General features: G+C 34.1%; 1 protein-coding gene across 9 annotated transcripts in view; it reads left to right on the top strand.

Moving 5' to 3' along the window:
• Positions 1–23,240, top strand: part of Lrriq1 (leucine rich repeats and IQ motif containing 1) — a 146,716-nt gene that overhangs the window by 5,760 nt on the left and 117,716 nt on the right. For 7 of the 9 annotated variants that reach the window (XM_050135597.1, XM_050135595.1, XM_050135596.1 and 4 more), the window contains 8 exons: positions 477–615; positions 2,529–2,620; positions 3,601–3,718; positions 5,511–5,734; positions 8,120–8,194; positions 10,567–12,300; positions 16,896–17,048; positions 18,208–18,358. In XM_050135597.1, the coding sequence (XP_049991554.1) occupies positions 2,561–2,620; positions 3,601–3,718; positions 5,511–5,734; positions 8,120–8,194; positions 10,567–12,300; positions 16,896–17,048; positions 18,208–18,358 (2,515 nt within the window). In that variant the 5' untranslated portion in view covers positions 477–615; positions 2,529–2,560. Of the gene's footprint in view, positions 1–476; positions 616–2,528; positions 2,621–3,600; positions 3,719–5,510; positions 5,735–8,119; positions 8,195–10,566; positions 12,301–16,895; positions 17,049–18,207; positions 18,359–23,240 lie in introns of those variants that run through there. The other 2 variants (XM_050135598.1, XM_050135599.1) reach the window with 2 other exon arrangements.

Genomic DNA, 23,240 nt, shown 5'->3' with positions numbered 1-23,240 from the left:
AATATTTTTGGTATTTATAATATTTGAAAATTTATTTACATAAGTATTTTGATAGATGTTCTATAATGTTACATAAATTCAGCTGTATTTGATAATTGCATATTAAGTAATTACATAATGTAGTAGGTAATATTTTTTTTTAAATATTTCAAAGTTTTATTCATATTTCATAATAAATATTTGTGATATATCAATGAAATATCAAGAACTGATATTGGAAACATAATACCTCTAATAAAAAAGAAAATAACTTGATAACCTTCTTCACTTGTCTTAGAATTTTCTAGGAACACATAACTGCCTGGAAATTGAAAGAAAAATTAAAGCAAATATGTTTTTCTGAAATAGACCCATTATATAGAGGCACTTTTACCTATTTGCATAGTTGGCTAAAGTTTTTGGTGTGAAATGAATGATGTGCTATTTGACATATATTTTTGGTAATCTTTCTTATTCTTTTGTTACTCAAATTTCAGGATTTAGTTGAATTGCCAGAGTCAGTTCTTCACTGTATCAATGTCATAAAGAACAAGAGTAAAACTGCAGAGACTCTCTTTCTTCAGGACTTAGAAGACACTGATGTCTTCAGTGAGTACACAGAACATATACATCAAGGTGAGTTGTTCTTTTGAAGAACCATCTTTGAGAACCAGCTATTACAATCAGTAGCATTATTCTTGCGAAGACTGAAAGGATAGGCTGTAGGATGAAAACCCAAGGATAACTCTGCCCATTACAGAACTGCACTGCTGCAGAAATTGTTGCTCGCTAGGATTAGGAAGTGCAGAGTCAATGCTAGTACACCAGTTTTTTCTTGTAGAGTCTTATCCTGAAGCTCTAATCACAATCTTGGTGAATAAATGGAAACTGAGCCTGCTTGTCTTTATACATGGTAGTTTTATGAAGACAAAAAATAATTTGAATCATGCACAGAAAGTTAATAATAAAAGAATATGGTTAATGGTGTTATTTTCTTTCTAATTATTACATTTTAATGCATGCCAGAAAGATTGTGAGTAAATATCAAGGAAGAAAAATGTATTTGGTAAAGTAAATGGGAATAGTTCTCTGTAAGGGTGGTTTTCTATTAGAAAACACTGACAAAATTTGATACATTAATTGAATAAAGAAATCAGGTGTAATTACATTTGAAGCTACAATTAGAAGAAAATAAAATTCAATTAAATCTCATAAAATAAAATTAATATCATTCATCATGGTAATTTTAAAATTTTAAATTAGCATGTGTAGTAAAATGATTTCATTATATTATAGAAGATTCTATTGCTAGTTTCCAGCAAATAGCATTGAGCCTTGATATATTCCTGATCAATGTGTCATTGTATATAATGTATGTATGCAATTTCTTTTGAAATAAAATACTCCATTTTGGAAGAAGCTCCTCAGTACTCAAGGATGTGAAATATTCCATCCTGTGGGAAGTTCAAAAAGACTCAAAATATCTAAAAAGGGGCTTCCTAGGACTCAGAAACTGACCATCTGCAAAGCTTCAAAACTTTCTGAAATACACTATGTCCCTTATTTCTTAAACTTACATAAACTCAAAACTGCTTAAAGACATCCTAAGGTGAACCTTCTTGCCTAGTAAAGTTTCTGTCTAGTGTAACTGCCCAGAAAAGGCTCCAGGTCATCATAGCTGCCTGGGAGATGGAGAGAGCAATAAGCTTCTTCAGAGAGGTTGAGACCAACTGAGTTGCTTCCAAGAGATATACTCCAAGCATTAGAGCCCATCGTAAATCAGATAGTGAGATCCAGGGTTCCAGTTTTCTTAAGCTACCAGTGATACTGGTGTGAACTGTGTGGATGATCAGTGGTGCTGGTGTGAACTGTGTTGATGATCAGTGGTGCTGGTGTGAACTCAGTGATGCTGGTGTGAACTGTGTGGGTGATCAGTGAGGGTGGTGTGACCTCAATGATGCTGATGTGAACTGTGTTGATGATGGGTGGTGCTGGTGTGAACTGTGCTGATGATCAGTGATTGTGGTGTGAACTCAATGATGCTGGTGTGAACTGTGTGGATGATCAGTGATGCTGGTGTGAACTGTGTTGACAGAACTATTTTTGCATCGTTCCTGTTTTTGTAAGAAACCACTTACCCATATTCATGTAAATAACCTCAATGATCCTGTTGGTTTACCAAGTTTGATTTATGTAGTTTCGTTTTGGTGAGGTTACTTACCGATCTCAGTTGAGTGGAGATTTGCTTATCCATGTCTTTTCAGGAATTGAGTCACACATTATCAAGCAAGAATGATTCTATATGCATAGAAAATAAAACTCCTTCTAGAATATGAACAATGGTAACAAGATAGAGTGCTTTAGACGATTGCTTTTATTTTAAAATAATGATAAATCTCTTTCAACTTTTTAATAATTATTCTCTATTCTGTGGAGTTACTGTTACTGGTAAAGTGGTTCATAGAAATGAAGATAAAAGGTAATTAGAAGTTTTGAGGTTTTGACGTATATTCTAATATTTGAAATTAGATTTTTTTTCCTTTTTCTAGGTTGTAGTTATGGTACAGTTTCTAACAGTCGTATGCATTTGAGGACTGGATCTCCAGCTGAATCAAAAGCGGATTCTGAGCAGTTAATGAAGGTATGTATGTGTTTGACATCCAAATGAAAGTACTCACATTGCACTTAGGAATTTGTTGTTTTTCTTACATTGAAAGTTAGCTTATTAACTTCAATTAGATGATTTTAAGCAAATAGTCTTTGATTTCATGGTATCCTCTGGCATATTATATAAAACTATACAAATTTCAATCATTAAGGTAGTGATTTATCATAAGTATTTGGGAAATAAATGTTCATATACACAGAACGGTAAAATATTGATCTTGCATTTATCATTTTTTGGATCAAGAAAATGCATATATTATAGTGCTGATTGTTTTTCTTGTGAAAGAAGCACTTTAACAACATTATTTTAAATACCTCAGAGAATATAGAAAAGTGGAAGATTTTGTATTACTTTTGAAAAAAACACAGAATAAAATTTCAGGAAATATCAAAGTCAAGTCTAGCATTTTACAGGTTGAAACCCCCAAAATATGTTATGAAGAATGTCTTTGAAAGACTTTCTTCTTAGATTCAGTTATAATATTGGTCTATTTTATCTAGTTCTGTTCCTACTTTGTAAGAATTGGAGCACAGCTTGAAAAATATTTTGCTTCCTTTTATTAACCCTCAGATTTGAAGTACCAATTTTGAATTTTTTCATTGCAGACATCCTGTTTATTTAAAAGTACATTGAATATATAATTATGTGACACTTAGTCAAAACTATGTGCACAATAGACATTTAAGTAAATAATAGTTCTCTTTTTATTATACTGAATATATTAATAACTATGTACATGAACAATCACCATAGATATAAAAGATAGAAATTCATCAGTAAGCAAGTTTATGAGAATAAAATATACTTATAAAAATAATTAGCAATGTATTTGAAAGCATTTACAGTATATAAAATTCTCATTATGAATATTTAGAAATATTAAAATCATAGTTTTATTCTATTTTGTCTTTCTTTAATAATTAAATAATAAAGATACCATTTTAACCTCTTAGATATTATCTGTAATAGAAAAGGAAGAATTTATGAGAAGTCTAACTGATTCTGCCAGGTCTGTTTCTGTTTCTGAGACTGTTCCTCTTGACATATCCATGGATGAATATGTTTTACCAGGTGGGCAATATTCCCAGTTATATTTTAAAAAAATTGTGTTGTGTATCAAAGTGAATTGAATTTTTTTTCTTTGTGCCACTTGTAAGCATACAATTATACATTTTTTTAAAATTTGAAAGTCATTATTTTTCAATATAATTCTTTCAAGTTGAATTTACTAACACACCCGAAAAGAGTGGGGTGAGTTGGAAGGGAGATGGGTAAGGATGAAAATGATATGAAACTTTTAGTTAGTTTTAAAAAGTCATTTGCCATCATGTTGGCTTCATTCCAGGTAGACCAGGATATTTCAACACATGTAAATCAATATACATACCAGTGCATAAGTTAACTCAAGGATGGAAACTGTATCATCATTTCAATTGATGCTGAAAGGAACTTTGAATGACTCCAGCATCCCATGATAATAAATACATCTTTGAGACTTGTGATAGAAGAAATTTGTCTCAGCATAATAAAGGCTGCCTATTACAAACTGATAGTCATCATCATGTTAAATGGAGAAAAAATTGAGACATTCCCATTAAGATCATAAGAAGTCAAAGTATCTCCATTGAACACCCTTTTAATATATAGTTCTTGATGTCTTAGCTAGATCAATCAAAGAAAATCAAATGGATATAAGTATGAAAAGAATAAGTCAAAATACCTCTACTTGCAGAATACATGATTCTATGAGTGGCCCCCAAAGACTGCACCAGAAATCTTTTAGAGGTTACAAACATATTTAACAAAATGTCAGGTTATTATATTAACATACTCAAACCAACATCCTTCCCGGATAGTAAGACAGACAAACTAAGAAAGAAATGAAGGAAACCATCTCATTCACCACATGTCTTAGTTCAAGTTCCTACTGTTATGATGAAACACCATGACCAAATTCAAGTTGGGGAGGAAAGGGTTTATTTGGTGTATTCTTTCTAATCACGTTTCTCACTGGAAGAAGTGAAGACAGGAATTCAGACATGGTAGAAACCTAGAGTCAGGAGCTGATGCAGAAGCCATAGAGATGTTTCTTAGTGGCTGGTTCCCCAATACCTTCCTCTTCATGCATTCTTAAAGACTCCAGAACTATAGGGGTGACCCCACACAAAATGGGTTCACATATCGACACCACTAATTACAAAAAAAGCCTTACAGGCTTGTCCACAGCCTAATCTTATGGGGACATTTTCGTAATTACTGTTTCTTCCTCTCAGATGATTTTAGCTTGTATCAAGTTGACATAAAATAAGTCAGCATACCATACAATGGCAACTTTACATACACATGCAAAATTCTAAAAAGAAAAAATTTAAAAAAAAATTGAAAGAAATTGAAGAAACCATGTACATAGTAGGTAGCACTCACTTTATGTAAATGGCCATAATCAATTAATAGATTCACTATGATTCTCATAAAAATTTCAATGTGATACTCCAAAGATTTTTTAAAAATCTTAAAATTCTTATGGAAGTACAAAAGACCGTTAACCAAAACAATCCTGAACAATATCTCTTAACTCTGTCACTTAACTCCATATTCACAGGCACAGATAAATGCAACATTATTTTAAATTTTAGGGAATATTTTTAAAAAGTTATTGGACTTCCTTATTGACAGTAATGGAATTTCCATGTGTAAGCAGTTGAAATCATGAATATGCAAAGTATCACAGTTGATATCCATTTACACTTTAAAATGCATTTACTTTGGTAATATGCTTTTACAGTGTAATTATATAGTAAAATAAATGAGTATGATAAGTTAATATCAAGAAGAGTACTTATGTTTCTCTGAATGAATGCAGATGATGCTGATTTGAGTTTTGGATACTTTGAAGTAGAAGAAAGATGTAGAAAGTCTTTCAAAGCTTGGCAGGACAAACAAAAAGAACTCGAAAAAAAAGATAAAGAAACACTCAAAGCTCAGAGTGATATAGAAAAACAGAAATTTCGAGAAGATGATGAAAAGAGACATTGCTGGATAAAACAGTTTGAAGTTGAAAAGGAAAAATTAGAAACCCTTCAGAAGGTATGGTGTCTTTCAACTCTTCCTAGGAGCATAGGTACCTCTGAAAGGTACTGATGTCTGGCTGTGATATCAATGGAGGAAGTTACTATATGGCCTTTAATCACTCTTGATGATGAAATGCCTGATCATGATCCATTAGAATTTCAAATGTGAACTTTTAATCTTGGAAGCCACTGGGGTTTATAGAATTTCAAGGAATATCCTACATAATCTGAAATTTGCAACATAATCTAATTCTTTTCCATAGCTTTTGAATAACAGGAAAAGACAGATCCTTTGAGTATATAATGTATTCTTTGCAATGACGGCCATAATGACACATTCTAAAAGACATATTAAGTTAAAGTAGTTCAGTAATTTAAGTGACATTCTCTGCCCTGCCCCTAACTTTAGCTACGTTTATTCACTGTAGACTGTTCAATTTGCTTTTCTAATTGTTGGGTGTGTCTAAACGTGGTTAGGAGTCATTTTATCACTAAATTCCTTTAGCAATACAGCATTGTTTGATTTCTTCTAGGTTCCTAGCATATCTAAGCCCAAGTTTTTGGCCTCCCAAGCAGCATCAAGTCGGGGTTTTGTCTAATGGAGTGAAATTTAGCATAAATCAGATATTGATTGGTTACTCCAATAAGCCTTGTGCCACTGTTATACTTGCTTATCTTGCATACAGGTTGCCATTGTAGCGTTTGTATTTGGGTTGGTGTTCACCTTTCTCCTACATCACATATACCTTTATTACCTTCATATCTCTAGGTATCTCTCTATATATATATGGAATCTTCTACTTTAATAAGTTACCATACCACCCCTCAAATGACCTCAATTTTAGACAGCTGTCTGCATATCCCCCGCTCCCCTGTTTTTCCTCCTCCTGTTAGATCCCTCATTATAGCCCCAGGTTCGCCAATTCACAACTATCTATTCTATTTTCCCTTTCTAGTTATATCCATCCCTGCCCCCTGGTCCCTTACTTTATACCTAATCTATGTGATTCTAGAAATTGTAGCTTGATTGTTGAAGATTTGACAGCTAACTTCCAAATAGAAGTGAATACACGGCATAAGTCTTTCTGGGTCTAGGCTATCATCTCACTCAGGATAATCTTATTTAGCTCCATCCATTTGCCTGTAGATTTCATGATTTAATTTTCATAACAGGTGATTAATAATCTATTGTTTAAATTTGCCACATTTTCTTATCCATTCAACCATAAGCATACATCTAAGCTGTTTCTAGTTTCTGACTCTTATGTATGAAGAACCAACAAACAGGGTTGAGCAAGTGAGCAAAGGTGTCTCTGATTAGTAGGATAAAGTGTCCTTGAGGTATGCGCCCCTTGAGAGATCTTGAGGTATCTTGACTCCCAGGTTTCTGAGAAGTCAGCACACAAATTTCTAAGGTGGCTGTAAAAATTACATTCCCACAAATCCTTGTCAGCATGGGTGGTCATTTGTTTTATTGATATGGCCTTTCTGACTGTTTCAAGATAGTTTATACTCACATTTTCCTAATGACTAAGGGTATTGACCATTCCTTAAAGTGCTTCTCAGCCATTTAGTTTTCTCTACTAAAAGAGAGCATTTTCTCTTTAAATAAGAGCCCAGCTTTTAAACTGGGTTATTTGCTTGATATAGACTTTAAGTTCTTTTAGATGTTAGATGTTAGTTCTCTATTAGTGACTGGTTGTTAAAATCTTTTCCCATCTATATCCTGCTGCTTTATCTGAATGGCAGTGTCCTTTGTCTTACAGAAGCTTTACAGTTACATGAGGTCCCATTTATTGTTGTTCCTAGTGCCTGTGCTAACCATCTTTTGTTCAGAAAATCTTTTCCTGTGCCAATGAGTTCAAGACTCTTGCTCACTTTCTTTTCTGTCAGAGTCAATGTGTTTGACCTTAGGTTTAGGTCTTTGATCCCTTTGGAGTTGAGTTTTGTGCAAGGCATTAAGTATGAATTTATTTACATTCTTCCACATGCAGCCATCCAGTTTCAATGAAATGTTGAAAATGCTGTCTCTTTTCCAATATGTATTTCTGTTTTTTTAAATAAAAAAATCAGATGTGTTTAGGTGCGTATATTTATGTCCTGTTCTTCAATTTGATTCCATTGATCAACATGTCTGTTTCTGTGCCATTACCGTGCTATTTTACTTACTATAGTTCTGTGGTCTGTAGTACAGTTTGATCAGGAAAAGTGATGCCTTCAGCAGTTCTTTGTATTATTAAGAAGTATTTAATCATTTTAAGTTTTCATTATTAATAACTGATGATGCAAGGAGATTTTCACATTTAATCCTTGTTAATAAATATGTTGAAAGAATCAGATATAATTAGTATGTTTCTTGATGGTTGAATATAATAATACTCTGATGTTATTCTACATTCAGCACGAACAGGATAAAATGAATGATGAACTTCATCAAGAAGAGAAATTATGGAAAGAAAAATATAGACAGCATGAGGTATGTATTTGTTGTTTTGCCTTCATATATTGTTGTTTTCCATTTGAACATTTCATAATATTTGAAGATTTGAAGAAGCATTACTGTATCTTGACACAATTATTTGAGTGTATCAAAGGATTTTGAACTTAAGGTAATATAGTTATCACAAATATTTCAGTTTATTTTTTGTTGGCTCCCATAATGTTTTTATAACCTTACTTAAACATTTACAATATAAAATAGATAAAATTTTCATTTAAATCTTCAATACTGAATAGATAAATTAATGTTATCCTACTGCTCATGGCTTCCTTTCTTTGTATTTTTTTTGAGTCTTCCCTTTATACACTCCTGAAAAGGAAGGTTTATATTATATGTATTTAAATGCAAAAATCACTAGACATGTAAATAGAAAAATCCTTTGAGTGAAAAGAGGAAAATACATAAGTATAAGTGACATGGCATCCAAATGTTTGATAAGATGGATCCATTAAAGCAACCACAACTCTCATTCAACAGCTGAACAATTAAACAAATGATGTTTAAAAGAAACTTATAATCTATCTCAAAGTAGTAAATATATGTTCTATGAAAATTCAATGTTAACATTGAAATTTCATGAATAAATGTGACACACTATTCAATATATAATGGGGCATTAGTGAAGCAGAAGAGAGTTTAGCAGGAATGTCCAAAGTGGTGAACAGAAAGGACAACAAAATAGGAAACATAGAAAACAGCCTGGAAAACACTTGTGAAAAGATCTAATACTGTGATAGTAATCTTGAAAGAAGAGAGAGTTTGTGAATCATAAGAGATAAGTAAAGGCATAATAGTCATACGGGGGTTGTTTTTAAATACAGTTCTAAAATAAATACTCGAGGATGGTGATGCTCAAGTAGTGAAAATGACATGCAGAAATAGAGTAGTGCAATTAATAAAATTCAAGTCAAGGAACAAGGAAATGTTGGAAGAATCTATAGTAACAACATGTATTACCTTAAACATATGAACAAAAACTAAGACTAATGTCTGACTTCAAAAGTAATATTAAGAAAGAAGAAAGGTAGCAATTGAGTGACTCCATGACTTCATTTCTCCTTAGTTTTCTGTAGTTCCTGAGTCTCTCTCTGTTTTGTGTTCATTTGATATTTACTGCGATATATTTTTGGATCATAAAAATAAGTTTTGAATAGGAAATTTTTCCAATTTTTACAAAGCAAAAAAATATTTTATTTTAGTTTTTACTTTGAGCCTAAAATCCAGACCAATTTCTTCTGACTCCTGAAAATTCAATGATATGATTAGATTGCATATTTATTTATTTTAGTGATTGCAAATTTTATGGTTAACCCAGATATTCTTTGAAGCTTTAAGATTTTTCACATTATATATTGGCCTGTAAAGATTTAGCCTTTTTTTTAACTATATGTCAAACATTTTGCTAAGTGGTTAAAAATGAAAAAAAAAATACATGCTTGCATGGAGATTTCTGTACTTTGGGTATCTGTGTAAATGTGTCATATGTTTGTTAAGAGATAGGCTGTAAAGTTAACTCTTCTGTTTTTCCTATGACTGTATGTGTATTAGTATACAAGAAATTGTATATTTGTATTTGTAAACAAAAATAATTTATAATAGTTTTAGCCCTTCAGTTATTCTCATATCTTTTTTCTGGGATGCCTACTGATCATATGTTAGTCTCTTGTGTTTATCCTTCTTATTTCTTTATTTTGTGTTTATCTGCATATATATATATATAAATATTGCTATATATATATTGATTTGAAATAAATAAAAGCTTTTTAAAATGTTTTTCTTTAGACCATCAGCCACCCAGCCATTCCTTTTTCATTTTTCCTGATTTCTCTTTTTTTGAGTGAAAAATTATTCTAGTGTATATATTATTCATAAAGCTTATCTTTATGTTGAGGACTTAATCCAGTATGTAAAGTTTATTCCTCCTACTTGTTGACTTGCCCTACTGGCTAATATTCTTTAAAATTTGCTGAATTACTTGTGTCTTTTTACTTTTGTTTTAGTTTCCATTATTACATCATCCATGTCAGGAAGTTGAGTCCCATGGACTTTGGCTTGTTTCTTCCTTTGTGTTTCCTCTATCGTTTTGATATCAAATGCTTTCTACCTGCAGACAATACCTTACTGGTTACCTCATTGGCTCATACTTTAAAAGAGTATTATCAACTTCCCAATATGACCCAATCATCTATATATTAAAAATGTCTAGCTTCCTATAAAATAAGTGACTTTTTTCTCAATGAGCTTTATAGCAATTTGACTCTGGTTTTAGATTTTGTGTTACTTTTAATCTACTTACAAAATTGCCAGTTCAGCTGACGCTCATTACTATTTATCTTACTTCATTTAAGGAACTCATTAGAAACTTGCATTTGCAAATGGAGGAGGAAAGAACAAGATTAAGTGAGCTACAGGAAAAAGAAAAAGCACGGTTGCTAAAATTGCAGTATAATGCAGCTGTAAAAATTCAAGCCACATATAGAGCATTTGTAACTTACCGAAAATATAGCCCAATCATAAGAGAGCAAATAGAAAATAAGAAAAGGAAAGAACGGGAGTGGAAAGAGAAGGAAGCAAAGATCCGACAGAAGGAGGAAGAGAGAAGAAAAATAATTGAAGAGGGGCGGAGGATTGAGGAGGAGAGAAAGAAGAAGATGCTCGAGGAAAGAAGGAGGCGGGAAAGGGAATACGAAGAGAAAAAGAACATCCTGAGACAAAAAAGAGAGGAACAACGAAACAAGGAAAAAATGAGACCAAGGGAAGATGCCCACCATCCGACAGTCGTTACCTGTGCTTTAAAGAAGGAAGGCAGTGGCACCAAGCAGCTAGCTGTCACAAATATGTCAAAGGAGAAGGATGCTATATCCAAAGAATTAGCGAACACCAACTCAAAGGAGTACGAAGATGTTTGTCTGGTTCAGCAGTCAACCAAGAGCGAAAATGTGCATAAAGAGCTTGTACTGACAGAATCAGTAGGAGCAACATTGAAACCAAGCCAGGGAATTTTGACAGAATTAAAAACAAATGAAAAAAATGAAAAGTTACCAAAGTTAAAAATTAATGAAAACTTACCAAAATTAAAAATAAAGGAAAACTTACCCAAATTAAAAATGATTGAAAAAAATGACAATGTACCAAAATTAAAAATGAATGAAAAAAGTGAGAACTTACCAAAGAAACAATGTTCAGAAAAATTGGCTAACCAAGAAATTAACTTTGAAAATATAGACCAAAAAAATGAATTGAAAAACTCAGACATGAAGGAAAACGTCAATGCACAATGCCAGGAACAAGAACTAAAGCCTCAAAGTCAAAATAAGGAAAATGTGGAGCAGGCCACAACGGAGAGGCAAGAAACCCAAATAATGTCTGAACACATACAAGAAATGAGTGAAGAGGTGAATAATGGAGAACGGGAAATCATAACAGATAATCAAGAGAGATTGGCTGAAAAGATAGAAAAAACGGACACAGAGCAAGATGGATCAGTGCATGAGAATTATTCTTCAAATATTCCCATGCAAAAAGACCCACTATCACTATTATTTAAAAATCCAGAATCTATAGAAAGAAATGTGATGCCAGATGACAAAGAAATTGATCTAAAATCAGGAAGAGTTGAGGAAATCTTAATAGATAATGTATTGACTTGCGATTCTGTCGTCATAACCTCAGATGCCTTGGCACATACAGAAGACAAGACAAACCAGCAGAGCTCTGTCTCAAGCAAACTGGCTCTCAGTATAGAGGCTGGCAGTCACAGTGCTAATAGCCCCTTGGACATTGAAGAAGAGGACTTGCCTAAAGCTGAGATTAAAGATGCTCCCGAGCAACGGAAGCAAACTAAGGCTGAAAACGACGGTGTCCTGGCCTGCTCTGTGTCACAGATAACCATTTTATCTTCAGTTGAGGAAAGGAGATTAGCTTGGATGAAATCATTTAAACCTTGGTCTGAAATCTTTGAGCAAAATCAACTCAAGAAAATCGTTAAGAGAAAGAGACTTGTGAAATGTCCAGCAGATACAATGCCTCCTTTGGATACATCAGCCATTCTTCAGAATGGCCCTTGGAAGACTTTACAGCAGGTATTTATAATCTAGCAATAATATTTTTTATGTTGAATGAAAAGTTAATTTTATAAAATGTGATTTTGCCTTTCAGTGGTTTCATGTGTAAGAATTATGCCTCTTCGTAGATGACATTACGAAAGACACGCTGCCTTGTTTCAGTGGTCTTCTATTTTTAAGATCTCAAGTACAGTTTTTCAGGACCTTACCCACTTCAGCAGTCTAAAGAGGTTTGATTTATACTTTTCAGTGTCTTGAATCCGGATTCAGGGCCCTGTAGGGACATCTGGAAATTATGGTTGGAATTATACAAAGACACAGTGCTTTTGCTGTTTAGGAGTTTGGTCCAGATTGGGGCAGACACTCTGCCTACATTCATATGAAAATGGTTACTGCAGTGAAAGAGGTACTAACAGGATGGCAGGCCCTAGATTTCCCATGTGGCAATGTTCTGTAGCCATATGCCATATAACTGCAATATACGGAGGCTGGAAACAGCATAGTTTTCATTAAGTGCTACTAATTTTATTTTATGGAGAACACGACATCAAACGAACTTGACATAGAAACCTATGTATAAGGAATTTTGATTATAAAATGCTTCAAACAAGTTACAATTTTTATTTAACTGAGGCTTGAAAGTCAAATATATTTAGTAAAATTTTTATTTTATAAATTTTATAATTTTAATTTTAGGAATTACGTTTATAGCTGCCTTCTATCACTTGATTCTTAGGGTAGATTGTACATGGTGAGATCCGACCATCACTGAAGCTAAAAATCAAATTCCAGGCAACTAATGTTAGATACAATCCGGGTAGATATTTAAGATCATAAAAACCCTGGTTTTCAAGAGACCTTTGGAATTCTACTTTTGTGCTATAGAATATCTAGAGACACTGGGCCCTAAGATTACTTATCACATCTGGAAGCTGATTATACGCAGAAAAGAGATACAAGTTCCATCCATCAGTGTGGAGGCAAGCTCCAACACGTGTCCAAATCAAAGCCCTTTTGTGTCTCAGTTGGAGTAGGAGGTTTACTTCTGGCATTATGTCCTCAAAATGGAATGGAAGAACAATTACTAATAATCTGATAGGTGTCACTGGATCCTCACCCTGAGTCAAGATCTCTATGAGGGACCGTGGTTCTGAAGATTAGCTACCTCAGAGAACAGAAGTCCCTGCATCATGAGGGTGGATGAAGAATGTCCTCTTATATAACAGAACAAGCCTATAGACAGTAAGCTATTCACAAGTGACCCCAGATCTTCTACAGGACCTTTTCATTAAAATATTTTATCGCTTCATTGCCTTTTATGACTTAACATTTATTTAAAGAGAAAATTGACAGCCACTTGCCATGGCACACACACAGACCTAAAACTCATGTACACCTTCCTCATATCCCATGTGCTGGGATCACAAGCCTACAGTACTATGAATGCTTGTCCTTTTTATTGCTTTAGGGTGGGCCCTTGTGTATGCCACTCAAGTGTCCTCTGATCAAGCTACTCTCCAGACTACATTCCATTTTTTATATAGACAGTTGCCCAGACAAATACTAATAAACAAACAAAGTTTTATTCACTTGGAAGTTTTTCATTTGTCTAATATATTTGACCAATAATTATTGGTGAGCTGAACAGAAAATGGAGCCTTTGTCTCTATGGAACATAAGTAAAGAAACGCTCCATAAATTCTGGCTGCTGTAAATAAGATTCCTGTGTGTTCCGTGAAAGGAAAATAAATTAATTGGGTTTGTTGATTTACTTTCCTTGTGTATTCAGAATTGACCTATGCTAGCAAGAACCCTACAACTTAACTGTATGCCTTGCCCTTTGGTAAGAAAAAAAATATTTTGAGACAGGGTCTCATGGAATTCCCAGACTAGCTTTGAGCTCACTGTGCAGCCTTGGTGAACTAAATGTGTTATGCTCCTGCCTCAACTCTCTGAGCTTGGAATTGCAGGGCTATTCCACCATTTCCATCTGGTGATGAGGTTCAGAAGAGACATCTCAGGTGAAGATAATCAACATAAGAAACAAGAGTTAGAAGTTACTGAGTGAAGTTTCGTCTTTTTCTTAGTCATTGACCATGGCTACCAGCTCTGTGCAGCTACATACAGATCTCTGTGGTTTTTCAGTTTTTACTTGGATGACGCTGTTTCTGGGCCCATTCTTTCCACAGTTTTCTTTCCCCAAGTTTGTTTCAGACTTTTCGTTATGATAACTGTGACCATTACTTGCAAAAGCTCCCCTCATGTGCATAACTGAGAGCTAGCTACAGTGACACTTCTAGTGGGGACTGCTTTGGAAATAAAGCTTAAGTTAGAGAAACCAAGTTATCGGTCCTTCTTACTAGCTTGTCTCTTCCCTACCAATGAGGAGAGTACTGACCTTTCTCCTGGATGTGTCTTCTAGCCAAGCCCTGTTCTTTATTGAGAACTCCTGTCAGTTTTCCTCAAAAGGGAAATTAGCTCTCTTTATATCTTTTAGAGTGATGCTTTGTCATCTGAGCATCTCCTAAAATGTGAACTAGGTCTTTTGATTAATTGATTGAGCAAATATTACCTATTATTCGAGTCTCTGAAGTGACGGCTTCGAACTGGTAGATAGGCTGATTCGATTAATTGTGGTCCCCAGGACTCTAGCATACTTTCTCTGTCACTAAATCTACTGACCTAAACTACATTTTTCTTTGAAGTTTCAAATGTATTTTATAAAAGTGAAAAATATGTCTTAATGTGTCATGGAAATACTGAGATACTACCAAATACTATTTTTGTTTCCAGACTGTCTCTGTATTTTTTCTGATTGACAAGTAGTTTCATTCATCCACTGTAACGTTCCTACTTTGATTCTCTAGTCATTTAGCTTCACAACTCTGTGCCTAGCCTGACCATGAACATCACCTTTGGAAGGTTTTTTTTTTTTAAAGTGATGGGGGTAAAGGTTAAACATCAGGATAATTCATAATTAAATCACTAAAAGATTATAGCAATCTTAAGTAATATATATATATGCACACACATATATAAGCTTTCTCTATATAAAATATTTGAGAAAATATGTGATTAAATGAAAAATATTAATAATTATGATGACAGTGAATTAATAATAGGTTCCATAGATGGAACAGTTCATCCTCTGACCAAAGAGGTTGAGACACAAAGCTTTCAAATATGTGTTTATATTGTTCATAGCGGGAAAGGAAAATATGACTGCTATAAATATATTTAAGTTTTGCCACAAGTTGAAACAATTTATTTTTTTAATTTTGGAGCCATTCAGTCAAACTCCCTTATGCTCCAACTGATGTTTTTCAAGCTAATTAAATAGTAATGGGAACATATGATTAATAATTCTGTATTTACTTGAATTTGAGGGATTTAAAGCATGTAACTTCTATAGTGTATATGTCAAACAATAAATATGAACACTATTTTGATGTTATAAGTTTAGAAAACTTTAGGTTGGGGTATAGGATACATTCCTGTATCTTAGAATTTTTTTTTTTTTTTAATTTTCGAGACAGGGTTTCTCCGCAGCTTTTGGTTCCTGTCCTGGAACTAGCTCTTGTAGACCAGGCTGGCCTCGAACTCAGAGATCCGCCTGCCTCTGCCTCCCGAGTGCTGGGATTAAAGGCGTGCGCCACCACCGCCCGGCTTTAGAATTTTTTTTTAATGTTTAAAAAAGTGAAAAGTATATTGTAGAACTACCCATAATAAGGTGCCGACATAACTTTCATTCATAAATTGTAATGAAATAAAACCACAGACATTACAGAGCTTGCTCCTCATAAGTAAGTAAAATCTGATTGTGACTACATAGTTTACTGAAATAGGCATGTTATCAAATAAGGCAGAATAATTGTGTCACGGCCATTTTACCTTCATTATTACATAGCTTTCTGTAATTGTCAAATTTTGAGTTATTCAATTCTGAGTCTAATTGTTTTCATTTTCTAGTGCCTGGCCAACTTTCTAATTATAGAATTTATCTGTCTGCATTCAAACTCAATAAGAAGTGCATTTGCCATTGTCACTTAAGTGGATGATATATTTTCGTTCCTAAAAATTTGAAAGATAATTGGTTACGTGAATTGCTTTAGATAATGAATACTCAGTATACTCTGAGATGATTTTGAAAGTAGAATCCTTATTTACTTAAGTGTAAGAAATATGTTATTACTTTTGTTGGTTAACCAAATGTTGTATCTCCATCAATGTTTGTCCCTGTCAGAGATCCAGGAATCTCAACTCTGCTGTTAGACACATAGCATAGACCTTTATGCTATAGTATGCAAAGAGAAGTATCTCAAAGCCTGAAAACAACAAAAATTTGCTAAAAAATTAAGGAGAAACTTAATAAGGGATTGCCACATTGCTTTCACGTTTACCTTTCAACTTGAAATGATTGTGAATGAATGCATGAGTTATCTTGCTATGTTGCAAGGAAATGAGACCAGATAGGTAGGATAAAATTGAGTTATTAAAAAAGGTAGGAGTCTACATACACAATTACTTAGGGGAATTTTTGAGAACCCTGCAAGGCTAATCTATATTGTGCTGTTCCACAGTGTCACTCATCACGGTCTCTTTGAAATCTCTAGGTCACAGCCATTACATTTCAGGATTTGCCCGGCTGTAGCCTCTCTACACTGGCAGAGTGCCCAAATCTTCAGCTTCTGTCCCTCCGACGCTGTGGCTTAACTTCTCTGCATGGCCTGAACCACTGCAAAAACCTTAAATACATTGATGCACAGGCAAGTTGCTTGTTTTTAACATTTGCCATACAATAGATACTAACTGGCTGCATGTTTTGATTTCAGATATGATGATTTTGAAGAAGCAATAAAATAGCTGATGCATGAGGTTTAAAGCAAGCACCACGGCCCTAAGGAGACTGAGTAGATAGGCTGAGGATATTCTGAGCCAGTAATGAATGGTTTTGCTTTTCAAATGTTGTGGTGACTGTAGCAAATGACAACAATCTTTAAAATAATATTATAAAAGCATCATGTGATTTCTTGTGATTCTGCAGCCAAGCTTGGCTGAACATTTTATACCATGTAACTTAGTCTCTTTTATAATTTTCTCATATTAGCTGGGTTGAGAAGATCCAAAAAGCCTACTTTTTTGGCTATTGATAAGGAGGTCTCAAAGGTTAGACTATTTTGTAACTGTTAAGGGGTTCTTTGTTTCCAAGAGTGGACGTTCATCCAGTCATCAAGCTCCTATGTCATGCCACCCACTGTTTCATTGGCTGATCTGTGAGTACATGTGGGAAGGAACCACATGCGTGCCGATACTGGGTTGTCCGGTTTCTACGAGATTTTCCACCTCATGTTCCTTCACAATCTGCCACCCAGTGTCTTCCTTTTGATTAGAAAATAGGCTCACATCCTAAAGACCACAGAATCTCATTAGTTTATGCCATCAGTTCATAAACTTTGCATGGTGGACGAGCAGCTTCTCTGTGCCCTTCCTCAGATACACTTGTGAAAGCATCGTCCTTACAAGTCAGAGATATGCACAGTAAAATGAGAAGTTCCCCCCCCCCATCCACTCAGGAATCATGGTGAGCATGGGCTCAGTAAATCACCACAACCTTTCCCATCTGAAAACACAAACAACATAACTGACTAATATTCCACTGTGCTTATTTAGGTTGTTCAAATATTTTGTTGTATTTTCTTATATATTTTTAAAGACTATTAATCCTATGTAAAAATAGCTACTTCTTTGTGTATTAATTTTTCTTCTTCAGAGTATAGTTATTTGAATGATTGATTAGTCTAGAAATTAGAGACTTATGTGTCGATTTAGACATTGTATCTCAACCTTAATATTTTGAAAGGATTAAGTATTATATTGATAAAATATTGAGATAAAATTATTGTATTTGCTCTTTCTCTGCTTTAGGAAAACCACATTGAGACTATCAATTGTGAAAATCTTGAAAATCTCTGTGTCCTTCTTCTTAATAATAACCTTCTGACGTCTATTCATGGTGTGGATGGATGCACGAGTATACAAAACCTCGAACTTTCACATAACAAAATCACTCGAATCAGTAAGATCAATTTTAATATTTCAGCATTTATTTTCCATAATTGTATTTTTTATTCATTCATTCATTTTCAAATTAGCCTCTCCAAGGGTTGGGATGATGTCACAGTTGGTAAAGTGTTGACCAGCAGGCATGAACTCCTTAGTCTGATCTCCAGAGCCCCTGTAAACAATCCTGGGAAGATGTGAGGGAGATGCTCAGGGGTTAAATGCTTGCAGTTCAAGTTTAGGATTGAGGTTGGGTCAGAGAACCCATTTAAACACTGCATGAATATGGGGACCTACTTGTAATCCCAGTCACTGAAGGAGAGGATAAAGAATACTTCACATTTTTTTTTTTTTTTTTGCAAATTTAACGTCAGATACTGAAGGACCCCTGTTAAGGACTGAACAGTTAATAAAGAGTCAAGGTTTGTCAAAAGTTGGGGAACTTGATGAAAGTTTGGCTCTGATAGCTCTACAAATAGCTAAATGTCTGCTTCACCCCCACAGATATCACCTTACCTCCTCTTCCATCATAGTCACTATTAATCCTAACTGGCATAGACATATCTGGTGGGAGTGGTATGCATTTAGTGGGAGAGCAGTATGTATTTAGTGGGAGTGGAGTATGTTGAGGAGTTAAGTCCATGCAGGTCAGGTTCTACTGAGATTTCTCGACATTCCTTCTGTGCGTTTGCTTATATTTGCTTTTTCTTCCTTTGATATGGGAAATTTTAAAGCATTTGTGAAAATAGAATGATACAACAGAAACTGCACATGTCCATTACATATTTTCAGTGCTTGCCTGAGTTTTCCTTATTTCTGTTTTTGTTTTTAAAAGAATCCTTAAATGTAAATCTATGTCTTTATGTTTGAAAAAACAGTTTTTGTAAAGGGATGTTTTTTTTTTTTTAACTTAACCACAGAATATTGTTGCACCCAGTAAACCGAGTAATGATTCCTTGCATGAACCAATAATATGTGATCCTATATTCTTATTTTCTCAAGAAGCATCACATTTATTTGAATAAAAGCATGGCTCATAAACATTTTTCATTTATCAAAATCTTGAAGTCCTTTATCTATAGCAATCGTCTTAGTTGCTATGCTCTTGCAATCATTTGCGGCAAAACCTATGTATGACATAATCCTCCTGGCTTTGTACATGTGATTCCCTTGCCGCGTCAGTAAAATTGCTCCCCCAAGCCTGATAGGAAGGTTTGGTCAACTTGGATTTCAGCTGCGTTGAAAGGACTTCTTCACAGATGCTGTTCGTCATCTACCTAGTCCTGGGGTAGGCTCTTTCCTGCTATATTGTCAACCTACCAGGAGATACATTATGAAAAATCACTGAATCTCCCTTCCCTAGTAGCTATCCAATGTCAATAGCTCCGGAGCTGGTTCTGGAATTTCATGCCCACCTTCCCCCATCGGTGTGTGATTTTTGTTTGGTTTGAGCTTGTGCATACTGTTGCAATCACGGTGAGTTTCTATGTGCACCTGCTGTGTTTTTCCTGGAAAATACTGTTTCCTTAATATTATCTCCTGTCCGTGGCTCTTATAGTCTTTCTGGCTCTGAGCTTTTGGGAGAAGTGTGATATGTATTTCCTATTTAGGGCTGAGCACTCCACAGTCTCTTCATCTCTATAAGTTGACAAATTGAGGGTTCCTGTGCTAATTGGCATCTCCTGCAAGAAGCTTTTATGATGAGCATTGAAAGAGCAGAGGCTCTATGAGGACAACAATAAGTCATAAGAATAGAGTTATTATTGTATCCCTTTAGTAATAAGTTCTCTTCTGACCAATCTAGCCACAGGTCTGTAATCTCTTTTATGGTATCAGGTGGTCAGCTCATGGAAAATAATTTAGATTCTATCGGAAAGTAGTTGGTTACTCCCATAACATTTGTGTCATTACTGCACCAGAGGTCTTATCTGGCCAGAACAGTCATTATTGTAACTCAGTTACAATTTTTCACAATTGGATGAACTAATGAATACTTTTTTTCTTCAGTAGCATGCATAACACTTTCTAACACGATAAAAGATAGCCAATAAGGAGTTAGATTACATGTGACTATCTTCTTGTTTTCTTCACATTCTGTGACTTAGGTGTGTTGTTTCTTCAGCAATAGGATCTATTAGTAGATCCTCCAAAATTTTTGATGGCTCTTCTTATCTTGGTTATCTTAATCAGGAGCATCCCTCTCAGGCATCCCCACCTCTCTAGATCATTCCTCACAGATATAACCAGCAGTTCCTTTCATAGGTGAATCTTGATCCTGTCCAGTTGCTAATCAACTTTAGCTACCACATCATATCTATATCTATAATTTCACTAAATGTGGCACATTTTTTAATGTTTTATTTGAAAGGGTTTTTTTTTCAATTTACATACAACAGTTTCTCCCATCCTTCCCTCCTCTTGCTTAAACCCCACACCTTCCCACCACCTAATCTCCCATCTCTTCCTGAGAAAGGATAAGTAAGGTCTCCCATGGATAGTCTACAAAGCCTGGCTTATCAAATTGAGAACAGGACAAGCCCCTCCCCGCTGAGCAAAGTATCCCTCCTTAGGAAACAGGCTCCAAAAAGCCAGTCTATGCACTGGTAATAAATGCTAGCACATTTTAAGTGATGTTATTTAAAATTCTTTAAAATTTTCACTTATTATGGAGTTTATAAAAATCCTTTTTTTTTTTTGACTGCCTGTTATCTTTTCATTGTGAATTACTGACTGGTGTTAGGTCAGATAATTAGCTGTGATTTATACTGTAGGCCAAGGGGCTTTTGTAATTTAGAAAAGCCTGTGTTGTACTTCTTTAATACATGTACTGTTCTTTTGCAAGTCTGATAGTAATATAGGGTATATCAATTTCTTTTCTGTTCTCTACACTCTTCATTCTCAGACACTTCATTCTAATATTGTGGATGTATTGGCATAAATGCTTAAATCATCATATATCCCTTCCTGCAGGTTCTGATATATAATTTAATTGGCTTTGCAGTTGTATGTTGTCCTTTTTCTGAAGATTTACATTTCTTTGCAAAAATATTTATTATTATTTCTCATTTCTCATTTTCTTCTATTTTTCTCATAGCCAGAGAAAACCTGCACGTCTACTATTTAGAATATTGCATGGCTTTCTTGTCAGTTATATTACAATTACAGTGCTATTGTAATAAAAGTTTTATGGGCCTTGAAAAGGTGACCGACTTTTATTTTTCATTGGGAGACAATTTTTATTCTATAAGATGTATCTCAGCTATTTCATTTAAGCTGATTGGTTATAGACTGGTTGGGTTGTGATATTTTAAATGTCAGCTGTTATTATTAGCAATAATAATATTAATAATATTATTATTAGCAGCACATTGCTTTGCATAGCTTTGGCTTTCTTCTTTGAGACTGTGAATTTCTACATTGTCAAAGAAGACTGTTATTTTTATTATGAATTTCAGCCTTGAATATTATGCTACTGTAGTTGCTTCTAAAATGTCCTTGAAACTAAAGCCCATTTTTCTTTCATGGCTTTTCTTTTGTTCTTTCCTCCGGATCACCTTCTACTTTAAAGTTTCAAGTATCATTGATTTAGATATTTATAAAGTTTAGATTTGAGCCTACCTTTTTGATCCATATTTAAAGTTTCTGTCACAAAGACACTCTCACTTGTAGTATTCAAACAGCCATGAATTTTCCCAAATACAAATAATTGTTGTTATATTTTTGTTTTATTTTGAAATTCTAGTATAAATACAGATAGGAATAATGATTTTTTTAAATGAAGGCAAGATCATTAATAGTATATTACTGCGTGGGCACACATGAGAGTACTAGAACAAAGCTAAAAAGAGCAAAAACAGACACTGTTTTGAAGAATTAGTAGAGTCGCCATTTTTATTGGCAGTAGTGCTATGTGGGAATTTGTGTAAGCACTGGATTTCCTGGGACAGGATATCCATCAGATGTATGTGAAAGCCGCCACTGCTTTAATTGATGTGCCTGGGGTATCTCTATAGTACAGAGAAAACAAGCCTAGGATGCCTTTGCTGTCTTTTGGATGTACTGAGACTGCTCTATTTATTGAGTGCGAGAAGAGTGTATATTTGCAAGTGCTTTCCTGACGACCAGTGGAGTCTGTTTTTCATCTTTAAGAACAGCCTAGAAATTCTGGTTGAGCTATGGAAAAAGATCGATTTTGTCATTTGGATGATATACTGCTCTTAAGAACTGTCACGAAGGAGCACAAAGATGGATTGGTATTTAGAAGTCAGCAAGTTACAGTTCCATTGTATAATATTTCTTAAGTAGGTGAAGTAAAATTGGCAGAGATACCATGCTATTTTATAATTTTAGTTTCAAATTTAATTGCTTGCTGATGCTTTTCTAAGTCCTCTCTGTCTTTGCTGTAGGCAATAAGCAATGCTCACTTTAAATAATCTTTATATTATAAAACATTATAAATCTTATATGACTGTGTTCCTTTAGATTTAAGTGGACAATAGTAATATTACCATTAATCTTTTAAATCAATTCATTAGATATTAAAATCAATTCACTACAAATTAAACAATTCAACATTGTAGTGGCCATATGAAAAAATTAGATTAATTTCAAAGTAAGAGGTACTCTTTTAACAAAAGTACTGGTAAACTCAAGTTATGAAACTGGATTTTTATTATTATTAAATTTAATATTAAAATATATTTACATGCAGTAACTCTGGGAATATACAGTTTTCACTATCACTAATGGGATATACATTTAAATCTTAATTGAACGACAGTACTAATATTTCAGTTTAACGAAGTACATACTAATTGTGGTTAGTGAAGTTAAGAAATAAGCAATTTTTTTAGTGTGTGCTTTTGTAGAAGTTGTGTAGTAATATAAAGGGTACTGTT

Source organism: Alexandromys fortis, unplaced genomic scaffold (assembly GCF_014885135.2).
Source record: "Alexandromys fortis isolate MF-2015 unplaced genomic scaffold, M_Fortis_MF-2015_v1.1 scaffold_24, whole genome shotgun sequence".
Lineage (NCBI taxonomy): Eukaryota > Metazoa > Chordata > Mammalia > Rodentia > Cricetidae > Alexandromys > Alexandromys fortis.
Note: the sequence above shows the minus strand (reverse complement) of the source record. Positions and strands in the feature narration are given on the sequence as shown.